This window comes from Ictidomys tridecemlineatus, chromosome 7 (genome assembly GCF_052094955.1).
Source record: "Ictidomys tridecemlineatus isolate mIctTri1 chromosome 7, mIctTri1.hap1, whole genome shotgun sequence".
NCBI lineage: Eukaryota > Metazoa > Chordata > Mammalia > Rodentia > Sciuridae > Ictidomys > Ictidomys tridecemlineatus.
In genome coordinates, this window is record NC_135483.1 from 147,328,984 (window position 1) to 147,347,781 (window position 18,798).

Genomic DNA, 18,798 nt, shown 5'->3' on the forward strand with positions numbered 1-18,798 from the left:
CCAAATTTAGGCCCTGCAGCAAACTGGTCCAAACTGTTAATGGTGTTGAGGTTAAGAAACCCTGGTTTGTAGCATAGTGCAAAGGAAAAGGCAATGTTTACGACAAAACTCCTGCTTCCCATGAATGGACAATCTATTTGGAGATAAGCATAAGATAAATAATAAAAAGGATCTCACTGTACAATGTGTAAGTGCCAATTACAAAGCCTTTAACCTATGTTCTCTGACACAGCTTAAGTGCTATAGAAAGGAGAGTCAATGCTGTGTTCTACATCAAAGGAAACTCAGCATGAGTAGCAACATAAATGTTGTGAATCCTAAAGGATTTGGACAGGCAAATGCAAAAGGATATTTTAGGTGGATTGAGATATGTAAGCAGATATTCAGTGATCATAAACAGCAAGCAGGGCTTTCAGGGCAATAAATAACCAGCTCAGCCAATGTGAAGTTTGTGTGGCAATCCAAGAAAATACTTTCTTTTGCCTGTCTAGTAGGCTAAAGTGGCCAATGGAGACCTGGCTCTGTCATCTTAGCTGGACAGAAACCAGTGTGTGGGCTCAAAACTGGGATTTCGAACCTTTTAGGTGTTCCTGTAGAATTCAGACACTAAAATGCCTGTCACACAATCATGGTCCACGGATGACAGCTCCTAGAGCAAACATCAAGGGAAGACAGGTTGAACTGGAACTTTGAAGAAACTAAAGTAACAGGCTGGGAATTTATTTTAATCCTATTGTCTGGGTGTCATTGAACTTCAATATAAAGGCAGTGACAGGATGGAAATAATGCTTTAATCAGAATCTAGGTAGGTGATGCGCAAGTGGTCACTAGTCTCAGCTTTTCTGAATCGCTAACATGTTTTAAAAGTATATTTTTTCTATTTTTTTTTCAAATTCTTCATTTCATTTCTCCAAGAATTTAGGTTCATCTGAAAACTTGGCCCCTATTTGCTCATTGTTGCATCTTCGGGAATCAGAACAGTACCTGGCACACAGTAGCTATCAGCAAATTATTGTTGAACAGTGTAGCTACAAAACACAAAGTGAAAAGGGCAGAATCATAGTGGTAGCAATGAGGTGGAGAGCTAGGGACAAAAGCAATGTTGGTAAGATTTGCTGATTTGGAAATAGGGAAGTTAGAGTAAAAACTTAAGTGATGGGATTTTGGTGGCACCAACTGCTAAACAGAAAAGATACAGATCTGGAGAAGAAATGGTTTGTTTTGTGAGTACCAGAATTATAGAGAGGGAGTAGGCCAGTGAATTAAACTTGACAAAACTTTAAGAGCAATGTAGCAAAGGGGACTGCTAAGGTTAGCAAAGTTAATAAGAAGGATGAAGGGCAGAAACTGAAGAAGGACCTCTGTTTAACAAAGTGACATTTCAAAATTAAGTAAATAGTTTTTGAGGATGTAGGGAGGAGAGTCACAAACTAGCTACTCAAAAATTACTTTACCAGTACATCATTTTGTTTGGTCTGCATAGTTCAAGCCCATTTGGAATTTAAAAATTAACATTAACAATTAAAAATCAGAAACTACATAAAAATTGTTTTTTTAATTGTCTTAAATAAACACTAAGTGGTCAACTTAAGGTCTTTGTTTCTTTACACAGGACTGGATGGAGCTGAGCACGGGTTTCCACCTATCTTGAAATGACTTCATCTTACGGCTCAATTCAGTATTTCACTTGTGCTATCCCCCTGGCTCGTATAGATATTAGAGTTTGAAGTTCCTGGTCTAGTGGCACTTGGTCTATGTTGACAACAATGATAACAATAAAACTGGTAACAGTAATAACAGCAAAGCACTTAGCTCCACACACTGTTCTATGTATGCCACAGAGGTCTTTTACCACTAGAGGGACATACTGCTATTGTTCGACTGCAAAGACAAAAAAACTTAAGAAAGCTGTTAAAGGGCCTGTCTAAATGTCAACAGCCAGCCAGTGGAAAGTGAGATAAAAACTGTCAGAGCTGTTGCCAGACAGGATTCGATTTCAATGGTAATAAGTTACTCTGCATGGACCTGAGTCTTTTTCCAAAAGCAAGCATTTCTGCTTTAGCCAAAAACTTCTACTCTTTGTTTCAGTGTGTCCAGAGACACATATACCCTATTCGACTGTGTGCAGTTAAACATTTTCCTTCTTCAACCTGTGCATAGCAAATCTCTGGTGAACTCCAGTTGAATTCCTCACCACAAAGCATGGACTTCGTGGTACGGAGGGCAGGTGGTAGTGGTAGAGACCTGATCTCACTTTTACAGTATGTTTTATAAAACGCTAAGATATGACTAACCTTAAGAAGAATATTTTCTAACAAGATATGAAACAAACTCAAAAGGTTTTTAAGGACATTTAGAAAGAAACACGGGGATGGTTATGATTGGAAGTTGTAACACTCCAGGCTGAGGAGACACAAGAAATCAAGAGTAAGGAGGACCACCACCTGGTGGTGTTCAGCTGGGGGCCCTAGTAGAGGTAACACTGGGCACTCTGAGCTGAAGAAAATTGACTTGACTGATGAGACATTCTGTAGAATATACATGGAACAGAATGAAAAATTTGGGAAAAGTGAGAATTGGATTGGAAAATAAGCAGTAGGGCTCTAAAAAAATCACAAGGCATAAAAGCAGCCATGAAATTAAGGAGTTAAGTCAAATCAAGAGCAGTGTAAACAAGGCATTTAAGAATCAAAAACTCACTCATAACAATTAGAGGTCCCTGCTACTGTAGTATGTTTTTTTCCTGACAACACACTTGAGAAATGTGAAGTAAGTGGTATGACATAAACAGCAGGTTGCCTGAGTTAAAAGGATATATACATCTGGAAAAGTATTTTAAGTGACAAAGAATTACTCCATCACACCTTAACTCTAGAAAACCCACTCATTTTCTGTTTAAATACCGTAATACAATTTTTAAAGAAATTATAATATTATTATAGGTGGGATGAAAGAAATCACTTAATAATGCACCAGTCAATGAGCCTGAATGTCCTTCTAAGTCTTTGCTGTGTAGTGGGGGGTCCCAGGGTGGGGAGAAGACAACTATTTGTTCTGTGCCCATTTTGTGTTACATACTAGTATAGGCCTTTTGACTTCACTATCTCATTTAATCATCACAACCATGTAAGGTAGACAAGGTTAAGAATTTTACAGATGAATTTGAAAGTGAGAGAAGGATCACACAGCTGCTAGATGCCACAGCAGATAAACACTTCTTTTAAGCTTTTATCCTTTACACCTGTTTTGCAATGACGCTGATTGGGGTTAAAAACTGACCTTGGGAGTTAAGAATTATGAGGCTAATTAGCCTTTCTGGACCTTGGTCTCTTCTTTTGGGAGACAATGCCAATTCTCATAGGGTTGTTTATTTAAATTAGTTGATTTGTTCATTCATCCGTCCAATTAGGCCATGGAACAAGGAAGGGAAGAAATGGTGGTGGACAGAGGTGGTAAGAAAGTCAATGGATCAGAAGTTTGGATGAGGTGAAAGAATTCTTAGAATAAATAGTAGTATCAAAACAGGTGATGTGGGGGATGGAAAATTCACTTTTGTTCACTGTTTTACCTGAAGTACATAGAACAAACGTAGGCATATAGTAAAAGTTAATTTTAAGTTATATTTTTAAATCAATTCACTTCAATAGCTTTTTAAGGTCTTAATTGAGGCATGGTAGCACATTCCTGTAATCCCAATTACTTAGGAGACTGAGGCAGGAGAAAGGCAAGTTTGAGGCCAGCCTGGAAAAACCACAAAACACAAAATAAAATAAGTATTAAGATCTTAAGTGCTCAGAAAAAAAAAGTTTCTTATTTTTCACATTTAAAAGTTATAAGCTAAAGTTAAAATAAAGAAAGTAAACTAAGATTTCTAGTCTAGATTAGCACTCCTTTAGGACTCAAGAACCAACAAGCTCCTTAAATCTAACTGCTTAGCTAGTTCTTTTAAATGCCTGTGATGATCTCTTCTGAGACACTCACTACCTGGCAACCATCATAGTAGAGAAACGCTAAAGAAGACATCTTTTTCTAAGCTATTGTATGCAATTAATATTTTTTTGAGGGGAGCAGGTAAGTTTATTTACATGGACTTTATTATTAACTATGCTAAATTTTAAATAACAAAAATGAAAGACATTTTGAATCCGGGGATGCCTAAAGGCTAACATTAAGATGGTGGTCCCAGTAGTCTTGAGCCCAGACATTGACTAGAATGGACTATATCTACTTTTAAAGCAGGGAAGCACAAGAAGTTCACTTAGTAAATAGAGTTAAATACTCATCACCAAATCTAAGATCTCAGAGGTGATATTTTATTTCAATGGTAATAAATAATATGGTCACATAATAATTAGTAAAGTTACAATGATGGGAACTTTAAAAAATCTTATAAAAAATTGGAATTATATCATAGGTTTTTTGCATATCTCATGACCATATGTTTTTCAAAGACATATTAATCCAAATTAAATACACATTAACTCACCAATGATAGAAATTCAGGGCCGAGAAATAGAAGAGTTTTCATTTAACATATGTGGTAGTTCAGAGAGAAAGAACTGTTACCAAACAGAGAAATAATTTTACATAATATAGCCATGCATCATTTTAAAGACTAACAAATACCCTGCTTCACCAAAATACTTGAGAAAAAAATTACACATTACCTAATTTGTTTGACATAATATGAAACTTGTAATAAATCCTCTACTCTGAAAAAAAATGTGGTAACTTGTAAAAAGTTCATAACATTTCATTACTAAAGTAAAAATACTAAATTAAAATGGTTCATCTATTTTGGTCTTCAGTGAGACACAAAAAGCCACTAATCATTATAGTACATTTTTAAGTAACTAAAAACATTATTTTCAGGAAAAACTATTTTGTCAATGAAAAGAAATCACTGATTCAATAAGCATTTGATCATTTTATTCACAAAATATAAGTAAGACTTAACATCCTCCTTCTGTTGAGACTTTTCTCTCCCAATAATTTTATGTGGAGGGCCTTGAAATATATCAATTACAAAACATGTTGAAAACATTTTTAAAATTTACAAATACAAACCAGTACTTTATACAAGAGTTCTCTACAAAGTTTGTTAATCAATGTAAAAAATACTTTGTTTGAACTGAATATAAGGCATGTTCAGTTTATGTTATTCTGTAGAATCATTTTTGCCTCGTTGGAGATTTTTCTCTTCGCCGGTCCTGATTTTTCTTTGATTCTCTGGAATGTTCAGAGTATCTCCCAGATTTTTCCCATCGTCTCTCGGCACCATTCTGATACCTATCCTCATCACTTTTAGAGCCCGAATGTTTTCTATTCTTTTCCCTTGACTTTGATCTATCTTTTCTTCTAAAATTTTCACTGTCCTGATTTTGGAGTCTGTGTTTCTCATTTTCAGAAAAAGAATTTCTTCTCTCTCTTCTCTTCTTTTTTGGATCACCACGTCTATTTTCCAAATCAATGTACATGTCCTCATCTCGGTTATTCCCAACTCTACTATAATTATTTCCATCGGAAGGAATACTTCTGTCTGACATGTGTTTTGTTATGGGATCTCTCCAATTCAGATCTCTTGAATTTTGACTTCTTTGTTTTTCTGACCTTCTTTCTCTCTCAGTCCTTGTTTCCTGGTGCTTTTGTTCTGGTCTTCTTTCTTCTTGTCTCCTATCATTTGTTTGTTGGTTCCTGATTGATTTATCTACTTCTTTACTTCTAGTCTTCCCTTGTCCCTTCTTTCTTACATCTTTAGCTGCATAGGTAAAATGAAATATAGTTACTTTTTATTTTAATCTTAGTTCATAATTTAACAATAACATTTACTGATACATCATAAGTTTCTCAGTCATATAACTGGATGCAAAGCAAAATGAATAGAAAGTCTGATGATAAACAATAATTTATTTAAATTATGCATCATAATTTTTAAGAATATACAATATCTCACAATTAGTTACCAAAGCACTGTTTCATACTCAAGACAGTATGCAGAAACTTTAAATTCTATAGCAAATGCTGTAGAAGTTTGCAGGAAGTGACTAGAAATGGTACATTTCCACAAACACATACTTAATGACAAAATGGAAATTCCAGCTGATGTGTGTTATGTCATCATATGAAATATCATGACAGGTCCCCCAGTACATAATCAAAATACAGTGATTACATTCCCTAGCAACATTATTTCCTAAAGGTGAAAGAATGTACAACTGGGCTTATTTAACAACATCAATATGTTTTTCAAATAAAACTTTTTTCTATTAAAACAATAGTTCTGCTTTCTGGTGCTATCAGAGAGAGGCAATAGGTACACCTACAAAGCCTTGGTTTCTGAAACCACTCTTGAACAATTCAATTTTATTGACATAACCACAAATATAAATACAGTCAAAAAACTCACCATTTAAGCTATAATAAAAATTCAATCACCTTACCTGTCTTAATTTGGGTACATAAATCAAAAGTGCTAAGATAACTAAAATTTCTTTCAAAAATTTATATATATATAGAAAGAAAACATTGAAGAAAATTGCCTAATCTTGCTCAAAGTCTACCCAAATCTTGCTGAGCCAAATGCCTACCCCTGGCACACAGTATAATCAGTTGGTTTGCCACTAAGGACTTATTTCTCTGGTTCCTTTCAAACAACTCAGCTGATCTGCAGCTACCCCAGCAGAAGCCATCTGGCCCTGTACTAAATCAATGTCCCCTCCTGACCCTGCTCTATACCACTCCCAGGGCTTTGCTGATGCTGAAACCCAGCCACATAATGGTATGCCATCCCCTCTCCCTCTGCTATGTTTGCTTTACAATTTTCTAATATGAGGGCAGTTCATTCTGCTTTTATGCTACTAAACATGTTATTAATAAAACAAAGTTCAAGTTCTCTACTAGAATTATATGGTAAGGCAAATTAACATTGAACCAGCAAGCTTCCTTACTGCAGCAGTTCATGCTGTGTTGTCATCTGTTCTCAAAACAAAGACTATGAAATAAATTTTGTAGAATTAAAAGAGGGAAATGTTAAATGAACAGTGTTTGTATATTTCAATTCAAGAATAAAAGTTTCTATTAGCAGATGGAATACTGCTCTAACAATACAAAACACTGAGAGCCCCACAATTCTGGATGTCACATATTATGTGACATACACAGTCTATGTAAAACTACAGATACTATATATACACATAGACTATGAAACGTAGTATCACATGATCTATGTGATACTATGTGAAATACTTTGAAATAAGCTAGAAAGGAGAACACAGATCAGCTTTCTGATATAAAGCTCAGGAATAAGTGCTATCTCTCTGAAATATAGCATGAAAATACACAGGCACGCACACACACATACCAAACAAGAAATAACATGCATTTTAGATAAGCAGACAATTCCCAACCAAGACACTATAATGCAAGAAAGCAGAGCTGATCTTGGGTGAAACAAAATAGATCTTTTCAGAAAATATTTACTAGAATTAAACTTTGAAAATATTTCACTACAGCATTTTCATTTCCAAGTAGGATAAAGAAGATTGTAGAAGACCTGTGCTCCTGCTGAAAACAATTAAAAATACCAGATAAAATTTAAAATCTTCCATTTAAAGGCACTGAAGATATGCAGCAACTGTGGCGCTATAACAGAAGTAACTCTTAATTCCAAAGGTGACATAATTTGAACAAAATGAAGTAATAATATTGGATTTGAATCCATAGATTAAGATAAATATGCATGAGTCCATACTAACCTAAAAATATGGTTGAATTAAAAAAAAGGGGAGGGGGTGAGTACAACTCTTTCTTACAGAACAAATCCAATTACTAAATGTAGGAAAAAAAAAAAAAGAGATAAATAGAAAAAAAATCATTATTAGCTAAAACCACAGTAATAAGTGTTGGGGACAAGACCCAACAATGGTTGCCAAAATTAGTAAGTGAAAGCTGAAGGAGAGATTTGCATAGTATTAAATCACTTCCCTATAAAATATTAATTTAATAGAGAAAAATAGTTTCCATGAAGACATCTAGTGGGCATCATCTCAATTCAGCAATCAAGGTTAATGTCACTAAAATAAAACACCGATATTATAACCCCCTGACAAGGTATACAAAAAAGAACACACCTTTTCAATAGTAGCCTTGCCAAAATGCCTACTCTCATTCTAATCATGAGAAAACACAAATATCTATTTTGAGGGATTACAAAATAAATGAGCAGAGGATTTCACAAGTGTCAAAGCCATTAAACACAAAAAGTCTGGGAGGTTACAGTAGAGGAGAATGCAATGAAATGCAAGCAGGATCCTGAAAGAAAAAAAAGAACATTACTTTGCTGGTTTGTCATCAATTTATGTACATTTTTTACCTCTGATGACATTCAAATAAGATCTGAAGTTTTGGCTGGCAATATTTTTAATAATATTCCAAGGTGAATTTCCATAGTTCAGTTAATAACTAAAACTATGATAATGTCAGAAGTTAACATTAGGAGGAGTTGGATGCAGATTTCTCTGTACTGTTTTTGCATCTATCCTGTAAGTCTAAAATAATGCAAAATAAGAAGCTGAAACATTAAAAGGCATCAGGGAATCTATAAAGGAATGAGGACTAGAAATGCCAAAACTTGAGAACGCAGAAGCACAGAGAAGTAAGCTGACATTCTATAGCCACTTTCTCCCTGGAAGCATCTGCTGATGCAGGGCTGCTGCTAAGGGAAGAGACAGAAAAGACAGCAGGGTCCTGGCAGCCTGATGGGACTGGAGAAAAAGGACTGGGGACAGTGACTGGCAAGACATATATATCCAGAATAAAGACGGAACTCTGTAAATCAATAGGAAAGATAACAGTGTTTGAGCAGCCATTTAACAAAAAAGAAAATATCCAGATAGTCAATAAAAAACAAGTGATACTCAACTTCATTAGTGATTAAGAAAATGCCAATCAAAACTAAAACTACAATGCAATCCCATTACATACCCACCAGAATAGCTAAAATGAAAAGATGGCCAATACCTAGCTGGTGAGAGTATAATTTAAAATAATAGATCAAAAAATGGCAGTATTAAATACCAAATGTCTTCTTTGATATAATGAGAACAACTATGAACAGAGCAAGGAGGAAGAGCAGGAAGAAAAGACTAACATTTAACAGAGTCATGAGATGGGAGGGAAAGGGAGAGAAAAGGGAAATTGCATGGAAATGAAGGGAGACCCTCATTGCTATACAAAATTACATATAAGAGGTTGTGAGGGGAATGGGAAAATAAACAAGGAGAGTAATGAATTACAGTAGATGGGGTAGAGAGAGAAGATGGGAGGGGAGGGGAAGGGGGATAGTAGGGGATAGGAAAGGTAGCAGAATACAACAATTACTAATTGGGCATTATGTAAAATTGTGGATGTGTAACCGACGTGATTCTGCAATCTGCATTTGGGGTAAAATTGGGAGTTCATAACCCACTTCAATCTAATGTATGAAATATGATATGTCAAGAGCTTTGTAATGTTGTGAACAACCAATAAAAAAAATAAAAAATTATAAAAAAAAAAATGGCAGTATTTACTAATCAAATAAATGCACATCCTCCAAAAGTGATTCCATCTATAGGTACATACCCAAAAGAAATGTGTACAGATGCTTACAGATGCTATTCAACTTACAATGAGGTTATGTCTTAATAAACTCATTGTAAATTGGAAATACTGTAAAATAAATTTAATATATCATAGCTTAGCCTAGTCTACCTTAAACATCTTCAGAACACTTACATTAACCCACAATTGGGCATTGCAAAAAATATTATACCACATATTGCTTCCTGAAAAAAGATCAAAATTTAAAATTGGAAGTACAGTTTCTATAGAATTCATATAGTACTGGCATCATTATAAAGTTGAAAAATCTTAAGTTGAATCATGGTAAGTCAGGGACTCTTTGCATACACATATGGTCATCAACGATGCGTAGAATATTTGTGAGAATATTATTTGTAAATCTAATGTCCATTAAGTAAAAAGGATAAATTATAGGTTGTGACACATTCACAGAGTAGGAAACTACACAGCAATGGGAACGAATGACCTATAAATACAATAATTTGGATAAATCTCACAAACACAAAGAAAGAAATAAACCACATGAACTTCGAGATATTGGTAATTCTTGATCTGAGTGCTTGTTGTTTGGGTGCGATCTCTGAAAATTCTCACGGCACATGAGGAATGCACTAAATGTGTGATACCTGTCAATTACTAAGACAAATTTTTATTATTAAAAGTGAAAATCTACAGCCCCTATATAAAAATTATGAATATTTCAGTCAACACTCAAATAAACACTTGCCAAGGAAATATCTTCACTTCTATAAAAAGAACTCCAAAATATAATTTCAGCATTATAAATGCTGTAATGCACTACAGACAGCAACAGTAATAGATCATCATTTACAGTAATTAATTGTGGCTTTTAAACAATCAAATTCTTAAACTAAATAAGCAATTATAAGATTTTATTCTCTCATAAACATCACTAGAGATACACTTGTTAGAAAAGAGCAGAATGAATTATGAATGGGCTTCAGTACCTGAGGCAGAGCTCTGACTACTGGTAGATGAAGAGTCACTCTCCTCACTAGAAGACTCCGAACTGCTCTCGCTGCTGTCAGAATCAGAGTCAGAGGAGTCAGACTCAGAAGAGGACGATGCTGAAGATGAAGAAGTCAGGGAGGATTTATTTTGCTCAACATCTGGTTTTTGTGCCACAACAACCTTTGGTGTATTTTTAAGATGCTCACGAAGTTCATCCCTAATTAGAAATATAATCTGTTAAATTATGCCTCAAAGGCAACTGTAAGATAATTTTTTAAACTGAAAATAAAATTCTGAAAATTATCCTTACGTTAAACCTCCAAGACCTATAGAAGTAAAAAAGTTGATGGCAAACCGAGTATTTCTTGGATTATCTCGTGGTAATAATCCTTCAAAGAATGGTTGTAGAGTTCTAAAACAATAAAAAAGCATTAATAAAAGAGAAAAAATAAAAATAGAAAATTCTTATACAGTCATTTTTTAGCCTACATATTAAATTAGTAAATGAAATGAATAAGGTCAAGTACTAACTTACTCAACTTGATTTCTACAACTATACAATTTAGATTAAAAACTTTTTTATATACACACTAATACAGAGACTAAATATAAACACATATAAACAAGCACATACACATATATGTGTGCATATATGTTTTAATATGAATATAGAAAATTAGAGAAACTTCTTCTGTTTTCACACATACACTATATGCATATAAAGCATCAAGTAAAACAGAGGAAATAGGAGACGTAGTCAACAAAGGGAGAGAGCAAGGATGAAGACTGTATATAATTGCTTTATCTATGAAGAGGAACAAACAGAAAAACATTAACAATACAATTTGATTTGGGACATATGGTTGTGAGCTCCACATTGCATGACAATCCAATGGAGTCAGGGAAAAGTGTTTCACAGAAAAAGGTGTTTCATAGAATAACGTAAAATATAAGAATGATTAAGCATCTGCTAGACAGGTCAAGCAGAGAGGGACTGGGAGCAGCAGAAACAGAGGTAAGGAAGCATGAAAGAGCCAGACATGCTTAGCAAGCTTGGCAATATTGGTGTGATCACAGTACAACTTGCTGAAGAGGAAATAAATGAGCCTGATAAAGTAGACAGGCATGAAATAAATATCTAAAGCCAAAAGAAGGAGGAACAGGTCAAAAACAGCATGAAAAACCCAGTATAGATCTTGGTGAACTGTAACTCTAGAGATGCAGGCTGGGGAGGACACAAAGACTGACAAGAATGAAAAGAAAGGCAGGATCTACATGAGCAAATGGTTTAATGGGGCAGAGACGTGAAGGAGCACGAGAACTGAGAAAGACCAATGCATTTGGCAGGTAGTCACTGAGAAATTTCAAAGGACAGTTAGTAATGTGAATTAGTAGTTGATCTAACTGAAATTGAACAATGTGAATAAACAGGAAATAAGAAAGTTGAGCCAGAGATTACATAATAGTCCTAGAATAAGACCCTGGTTTTAAATAATAATCTGAAAATTACCTAATATTTATTTGTATATAAATATAACTATTCATTCACAACAAAATATTATTTATCATTTCAACACCCAAAACTAGGGTAAAAATGAAAACAAAAACTGTAATTCTCATCACTGAAACATTCCAGTAAACATGTAAAAATAATTTTGTATATTCCAACTAAATTAAAAGAGGCATGATTCTGTGTTCTTACCACCTGAACATTTTTAGTTGTCTTGTGCCACATACCAGCAGATGCAGAGGAGACTGATGGATAAAGAAAGCCCTGGGGTGATTAACTCATAACTGTTTTACAACCAAGGGCAAATTGTCTGCTAACGTGGGCAAACCCCTCAAGGACAATAAGACTAAAACATACTTACTCATCCTTTAATCTTGCATTAAGTTTAGGAAGGCCCATGTATTCACACAGTTCCTGGAAAAATATTTTGACAAAAATTCTACTAGATGATGTAGTAGTTTCTTCACTCAGTTTTATACATTCTAGAACCTGAAAATTAAAATAGAAATAGATGATTTTATTATCTTTACTAGTTTTTAAACCAATTTTATTGGTTTTCAAAAAGCAGGACAAAGTGACTAATAAATTTAAACCTCTCTTGAAAAATTATGATATTTTCATCTTCAATCATAATTATATCCAAATATCTTCTCTTATGCTGACTTGTATTATTTCTTGGCAAAGTTAAGACTACTTCTCTATACTAATTTTTAAATGTTAAGATGCTGCAGAAATAGATTTCATTTTCTTCCTTGTGTAATGTGCTTTTTATAGCAGGGAAGATATGCTGCTTGAGCACATAATGCTGAAGATATGCTGCTTGAGCTCCTAAACTTCACTCAACAAAATATGGTCTGTATGTCACTTAGAGCATAAGGCCATAGTTCTGTACAGCACATAACAATACACAATAAAAGTAAAGACAGAAACAATGATGGTATATTCTGAACACTAAAATTGTAGCTTAAAAAGTGAAACTCATAAAGACATAGTTTAGGGGGGAAAAAATGAAAGTAATCTCCAGTTTTTATGGGTTATGTGTTCCAGGAGTCCATCTGTTAGTCAACTGTTCAAAACTTGATTTCATTTTCTTAAACTGGGAAACAAGGAAGTAAAAAATTACTATGATTAGGCAGCTGGGTTGGGTTACAAATGCCTATTAATATAACTGAGTATACTTGGTATGTAAGGTACCACAAAAATTATCCAATGTTTTAAGATCTGTGTTGCTTTATTCTATCATTATGTTATTCTATCATATGTTGCTCATCTCTTTCAACCTGGATACAATTCCTTTCTTTTTAAAATTCCTTTAGTAGCTTGGCGTTTAAAAATAATCTACCACTTTGAAATCTGTATCATTGCCATGGATATATCACTCTTCTATTATATGGTACACTTGCATAAAGCTGGAACATATCTAATTCACTTTGACTGATAAGCACCTCTCATGTCTGGACCCATAGGTGGTAGCTAAATGATGGCAGTGAATGAATAATAACTGTACAAAAAAAAAAAAAACAGCTAATAAAGACATTCAAATTTTCAATTCGGTGCACATTTCCTCTTAAAGGATATCTTTCCTTGTTGTATGACTACAGGATCTCTCTTCTATCCCTTACCCAATGTCAAAATGTCTGCTCAAAAGAACAGATTTTGCTATCACAATCATTTCTCTCAAGTCCTAACAAGAGGAACCATGGAAACTTACTCTCTCAGAAAAAGGAACAGTAATTGAGAGATACATGTGCTACCAACATGGGGGGTATGTATTTCTCTCCTTTGTGATGTGAGTATGTGTGAATGTATGTGCGCAGAAGATGAAAATATTAATATTTTCTCCGAAAATACTGTCATCACTATTAAAAGCATCTGACTGTTATATATCAAGGATATTATTTCTTATACTTGTGTATTATTTAACTTTGCTTTAATCCTCTGTTACATTAACATAATTTTATAAAGATAGCAGCCAGAGTAAAGGTATTCCATTTCATTTTAATGCATACTTCTTAATAAAATAAATATGGTCACATATTTGAGAATTAGGCAAGAAGTATAAATATTGACCAAACAACTTACACTCCATGGAAGTGAATCAGTGTACAAAAGGTGAGCAAACATCTTAGCAACATTTCTCAATTTGTTTGTTTCCAAGCGATGGATTGTATCATACTGCTCTTTGAATATGCTTTCAAAGGATTCCATGTATTCCTTTTTAAGCATGCAAAATCGCTAATAAGTAAAAAATTGAATGTTAATACCAGCAAAACTGAATGTCAATACAATTATGAACACATTAATATTCTTAAATTTACTGAATCAAAACTAAGTATTTTGTATATCTTCAAAAAGTCTTATCACTAAATCTTTCTACATGATGTTCAAAAAAAGACATTATACACACACACACACACACACACACACACACACGTTTTCTACCCGGATTTACATATCCTAAAACAAAATTAGACATGTAGTTGATCTGAGACACAAACATTTATATACTGAGAATATATACTTCTACCTCTATAGGTGGTTTGGAATAAAAATTACTTTAGATCATGATTTTCTGTGCTGCCTGAACATGTTCTTGACTTCATTAACTGATTTACAATTTTGAAAAGACATTATATTCTTGTCCTCTATAGAGAAATTGTCATAAAGCATGGAGAATTTCAAAAAGTTCTTGAAGGATGATATACAATGTTAAAGCACTGTGAAACTGAAATGGGAATAAAGGAAGCTAAAGATAGTAGGAAACCTAAGGAAGTAAAGAACAATTTGCCTTTAGCAAAGACACACTGTTACATTAGACCAGACCACAAAGCAGAACTATTAATTTACTATGTTGGTGGTCAAAATTCTGACCCTTGGTACTTCTATTAAATTCTGAGATGAGAAACAAGGCTAGAACTCACCCCAGCTAGTAAGCCAAAAAATTTTTCATATGTTCTTTGTTGGGCACAACAATCAAGTATCATATTGCAGAGTTCTTTCTATTTAGAAAAAAAGAAAATTACATTAACCATTTGAAACACAACGGATCTATGCTCCATAATAATTTCTCAATATGATAGTTAAATAAGTTTAAAAAACTTTTACAACTTTGTAAACTTTTAAAAATTATAAGCTTAAGCAAAGACTGAGGGTTTTTGGAATAAGCCTTTAGTCTAGCTGATAACATCTATAGCCATTTATGCAAATTAGATTAATTATCTCAGGTAGAGATCAAATAAACTGCTAAAAGGAAATAGAATTTTTAAAATATAGACTCACCAACACAATATCTAACAATTCAGTTATATACCTCCAAAAGATACAAAAAAAAATTGTTAAGAAATAAATGTAGGTAATATGGATAAGGCAGAACATAATGAGTCATTTACAGAAGCACAAATGGGTGTGACTTCAATTTTAACTTAAATGACCCTCTGGATGATACAGACATATGTATTTAAAAGAACAAAGAAAAAAATGTGCATGGCTGAAATTCTTAGCCTCAAAATAAATGCTATGCACGCAGATCTATCTATAGATGGATCTTGATAAATAGGTGGAATCATTCTGTAACTGCTGTAATATACTGTCCAATCACCTATTTAGATACCTTGAAAACTTCTGTGAAAATTCTGTTGATCTAATGAATGAATAAGTCCCTGATCAGAAAATACCACATCACAATGTTTCTACTGAAGTAATTACAGATTTTAATTAATAAATGTGATTTATTAATTCCTGAAATAATCCTAATAAAATATGTGTTGATTGTAGCAATTTCACAGATGAAAAAACTCAGGCAACACAGTGAATGGAGACAAAATAGGGAGAAATCATTCTCTGACCACCACTATAGAACTGTCTAAACAGTTTTTCATAATAAAACATTTATTAAAAAGTTTAAAATATTTTTTTCCAAATACAGTAACTAAAATATATTTTCTCTCTTTAAATAGAAAGCAGACCTATGAAAATGTATATGCTTTCAACTAATTTTTAGTTTTTTTATATTTTCAGTTAACAATCTTGACATTTTGTCAAATTTAACTACACAGATACGACCTAAATAAAAATAGTAAATATTCTAAAAATTATGTCAATAAGAATTTATTGTATACACCTATATGTCAGAAACTCTAGGGGGAGGGTATCAGGGTAAAGAGACACAAAGGGAACCCTGGAGAAGCAAAGAACATATGTTACAAAATTCTACTACCCTGCATGATAGTTTATAGCTAACTGTGGGCTATTTAAATGACTTGACAGTGCATAGTATTTTATATAGCACTGCACTAGAAGCTCATAATCTGCTATGAAACAATTACTCCAATCCTCATTTTGAAACACAGGAGTTACTTTCAAATGCCATTATGTTGCTAAATTTTTTAAATACAATATCATTCAACAAGTTAACTCAGTTAAATGTTTATAAATGAGTTGTGAAAAGTATATTTTACCAAAATTTCACAGTTCTGAAAATTTATGAGGCTTTCCTAAATTCTTCCATGTTAACTTGATATATTACAATTTACTTTAAACTTTTTCCTACCAACATTGAGTTTAACAATAATAAAGCAGTTAATCAGGTAATATGCTGATAGCATTGCTAACAGTACCACTTGCAAAACAAATTATTTTCTTCCCTAGGCTAAATGCAATTATAAAAGTTTATTCCCTATGGCTTATAATAATTAAATATTTTAACATTTCAATTAAATATTATAGTGATCTTAAGAGTCATTTGAAAATAAATACACTCAGATTCTTCAAAATATCAAAATATGTTGAGGTTGGTGCTAGAATAACTACCGTGTGGATTCATATTAATAAAATTTATGACTTAATTATACTCCTCAAATCATGTAATAAGATCATACAGTAATTTTAGTGTCAATTATAATTTTAAAAGCTAATTTACATATTTATTTCCTTCTATGGATGGCATATCAAGTACAGTATAAATAGGGACACTTACTATATATTATTAAACAAACTGAAGATTTTTTTTAACTTCAAAGGAATTCATTTTTCTCAAAATTCTATACCAAGTCATGTTAAGAATGAATCATGTTTAAAGAATTAAGACAAAGAACTTTTTATCTAAAAGTGACTTAGCTCAAATAATCAAGAAAAGCTAGAAGAGCTGGAAATTTAACAGCCTTTTAGCCCCAAACACTCACTGAAGCATCAGTACTGGGTCTACCACTTATATAAAGCAAGGTATGAAAATAAAAACCACCAAAATCTTGGTTCATGTTCCAAGGACCTGAAATCTACACAGGCAGAGAGCAAGTGAAAATAATTTTTAAAAAATTACAAGATAATCTATTCAATCTAATCTTTATTATCCAGGCATTAGGGTTCAGAGACTTTGAATAATGAAGTATACTGAGAAAAAAAAAAAAAAGAGTATCTTGGGGCTAAAAGAAGGCATCAAGTGATTTACAATTCACTTAATCCCTGATACTCTGCAGAGTATTGGACATACAGTATATGCTGAATACATTTTTGTTCAATGAATTAATGAGTGAAAAAAATAATAGATTCTTTTGTATCCATTTAGAGTAATGCAAAAGTGTGATCTTTGTAATCCCTACCACAAAAGAAGGCATTTGTTCATAAAGAGATGGACCAAATTTCCTACTATACTTAAGTTACAACTTGATTTATAGACAATCATTCAGAAATACTACATCAGGTATGGTATTTTCAGAGAATCATCCTAGTTTTCCAATATTCCATTCAAACATCCTGTTTAATTCAATGGAGTGAATAGCATACGTGAAACACCCCCAGGACTCCTGAGCTTTGAGTTATTAGAAAATTACAGAAAATGTACATTTTAAAAATAAGTATTTAGCACTGTGTTACTATTTCAATTTATAAATTCTATTTATTGCCTTAAAGATTTTCAAAACCAATATGAACTTTCTACTGAGAGAAAAAGAATGTTAACATACTGTTTGACTTTCAGGAAACTCCATTTTCAGCAGTTTGTGAGCACATTCTTCAAAATCTAAACTGGAAATAAAATGGTAACAATAGGTAAAAGCTTACAGCAATGAAGTGTACCACTCTGTCATACGGGAATACTACTATACTACAGTTTTGAATAAACTCTTTTAACTGTTATTGCTATTATTTTATTTATGTATATAAAGCCAACATAGTTCTAATTCTACAAAGAATGTAGCACCAATAATATACTATGTAATATGGATGGAATCTTGAATTATGTTAAGTAGGAGGTGGCCACAAATAAAAGGCCACATATAGTATGATTCTATTTATAATAGTATTCTGAATAAGCAAATCCATAGATATAGAAAAAAATTAAGGGGCTAGGCAGTAACTGCCAATGGATATAATAGATATTTGGTTTTGGAGTGAAAAAACTGTTCTGGAATTAGTGATGATGGTTGTACAACTTTGTGAATATACTAGAACAACTACAACATACTTGAAAACAAGAAATTTTATTGTATATAAATAAAATTAATTTTAAAAGGCAAAAAGAGAAAGATAAAGAATATGCACCGATATTTATTATTCTCTCAAACTAGTCAAACTCAAGCTGTAATTAGTCAGATAAAGGGTTTCTGTCATTAATGATTTTCTTCATTTTAAGGCGGAAAAAATAATAAAATACATGGCTGACAAGTTTATCTCATTTATATGAGCATATGAGGCTTATC

General features: G+C 33.0%; 1 protein-coding gene across 4 annotated transcripts in view; it reads right to left on the reverse strand.

Moving 5' to 3' along the window:
• Window positions 1-4,907: 4,907 nt before the first annotated feature.
• Window positions 4,908-18,798, reverse strand: part of Cwc22 (CWC22 spliceosome associated protein) — a 56,296-nt gene continuing 42,405 nt past the window's right edge. For all 4 annotated transcript variants that reach the window (XM_021725966.3, XM_005324665.3, XM_078017686.1 and 1 more), the window contains exons 14-20: window positions 18,064-18,124; window positions 15,025-15,102; window positions 14,186-14,338; window positions 12,465-12,592; window positions 10,904-11,005; window positions 10,590-10,810; window positions 4,908-5,758 (exon numbers count right to left, since the gene is read on the reverse strand). In XM_021725966.3, the coding sequence (XP_021581641.1) occupies window positions 5,172-5,758; window positions 10,590-10,810; window positions 10,904-11,005; window positions 12,465-12,592; window positions 14,186-14,338; window positions 15,025-15,102; window positions 18,064-18,124 (1,330 nt within the window). In that variant the 3' untranslated portion in view covers window positions 4,908-5,171. The remainder of the gene's footprint in view (window positions 5,759-10,589; window positions 10,811-10,903; window positions 11,006-12,464; window positions 12,593-14,185; window positions 14,339-15,024; window positions 15,103-18,063; window positions 18,125-18,798) is intronic.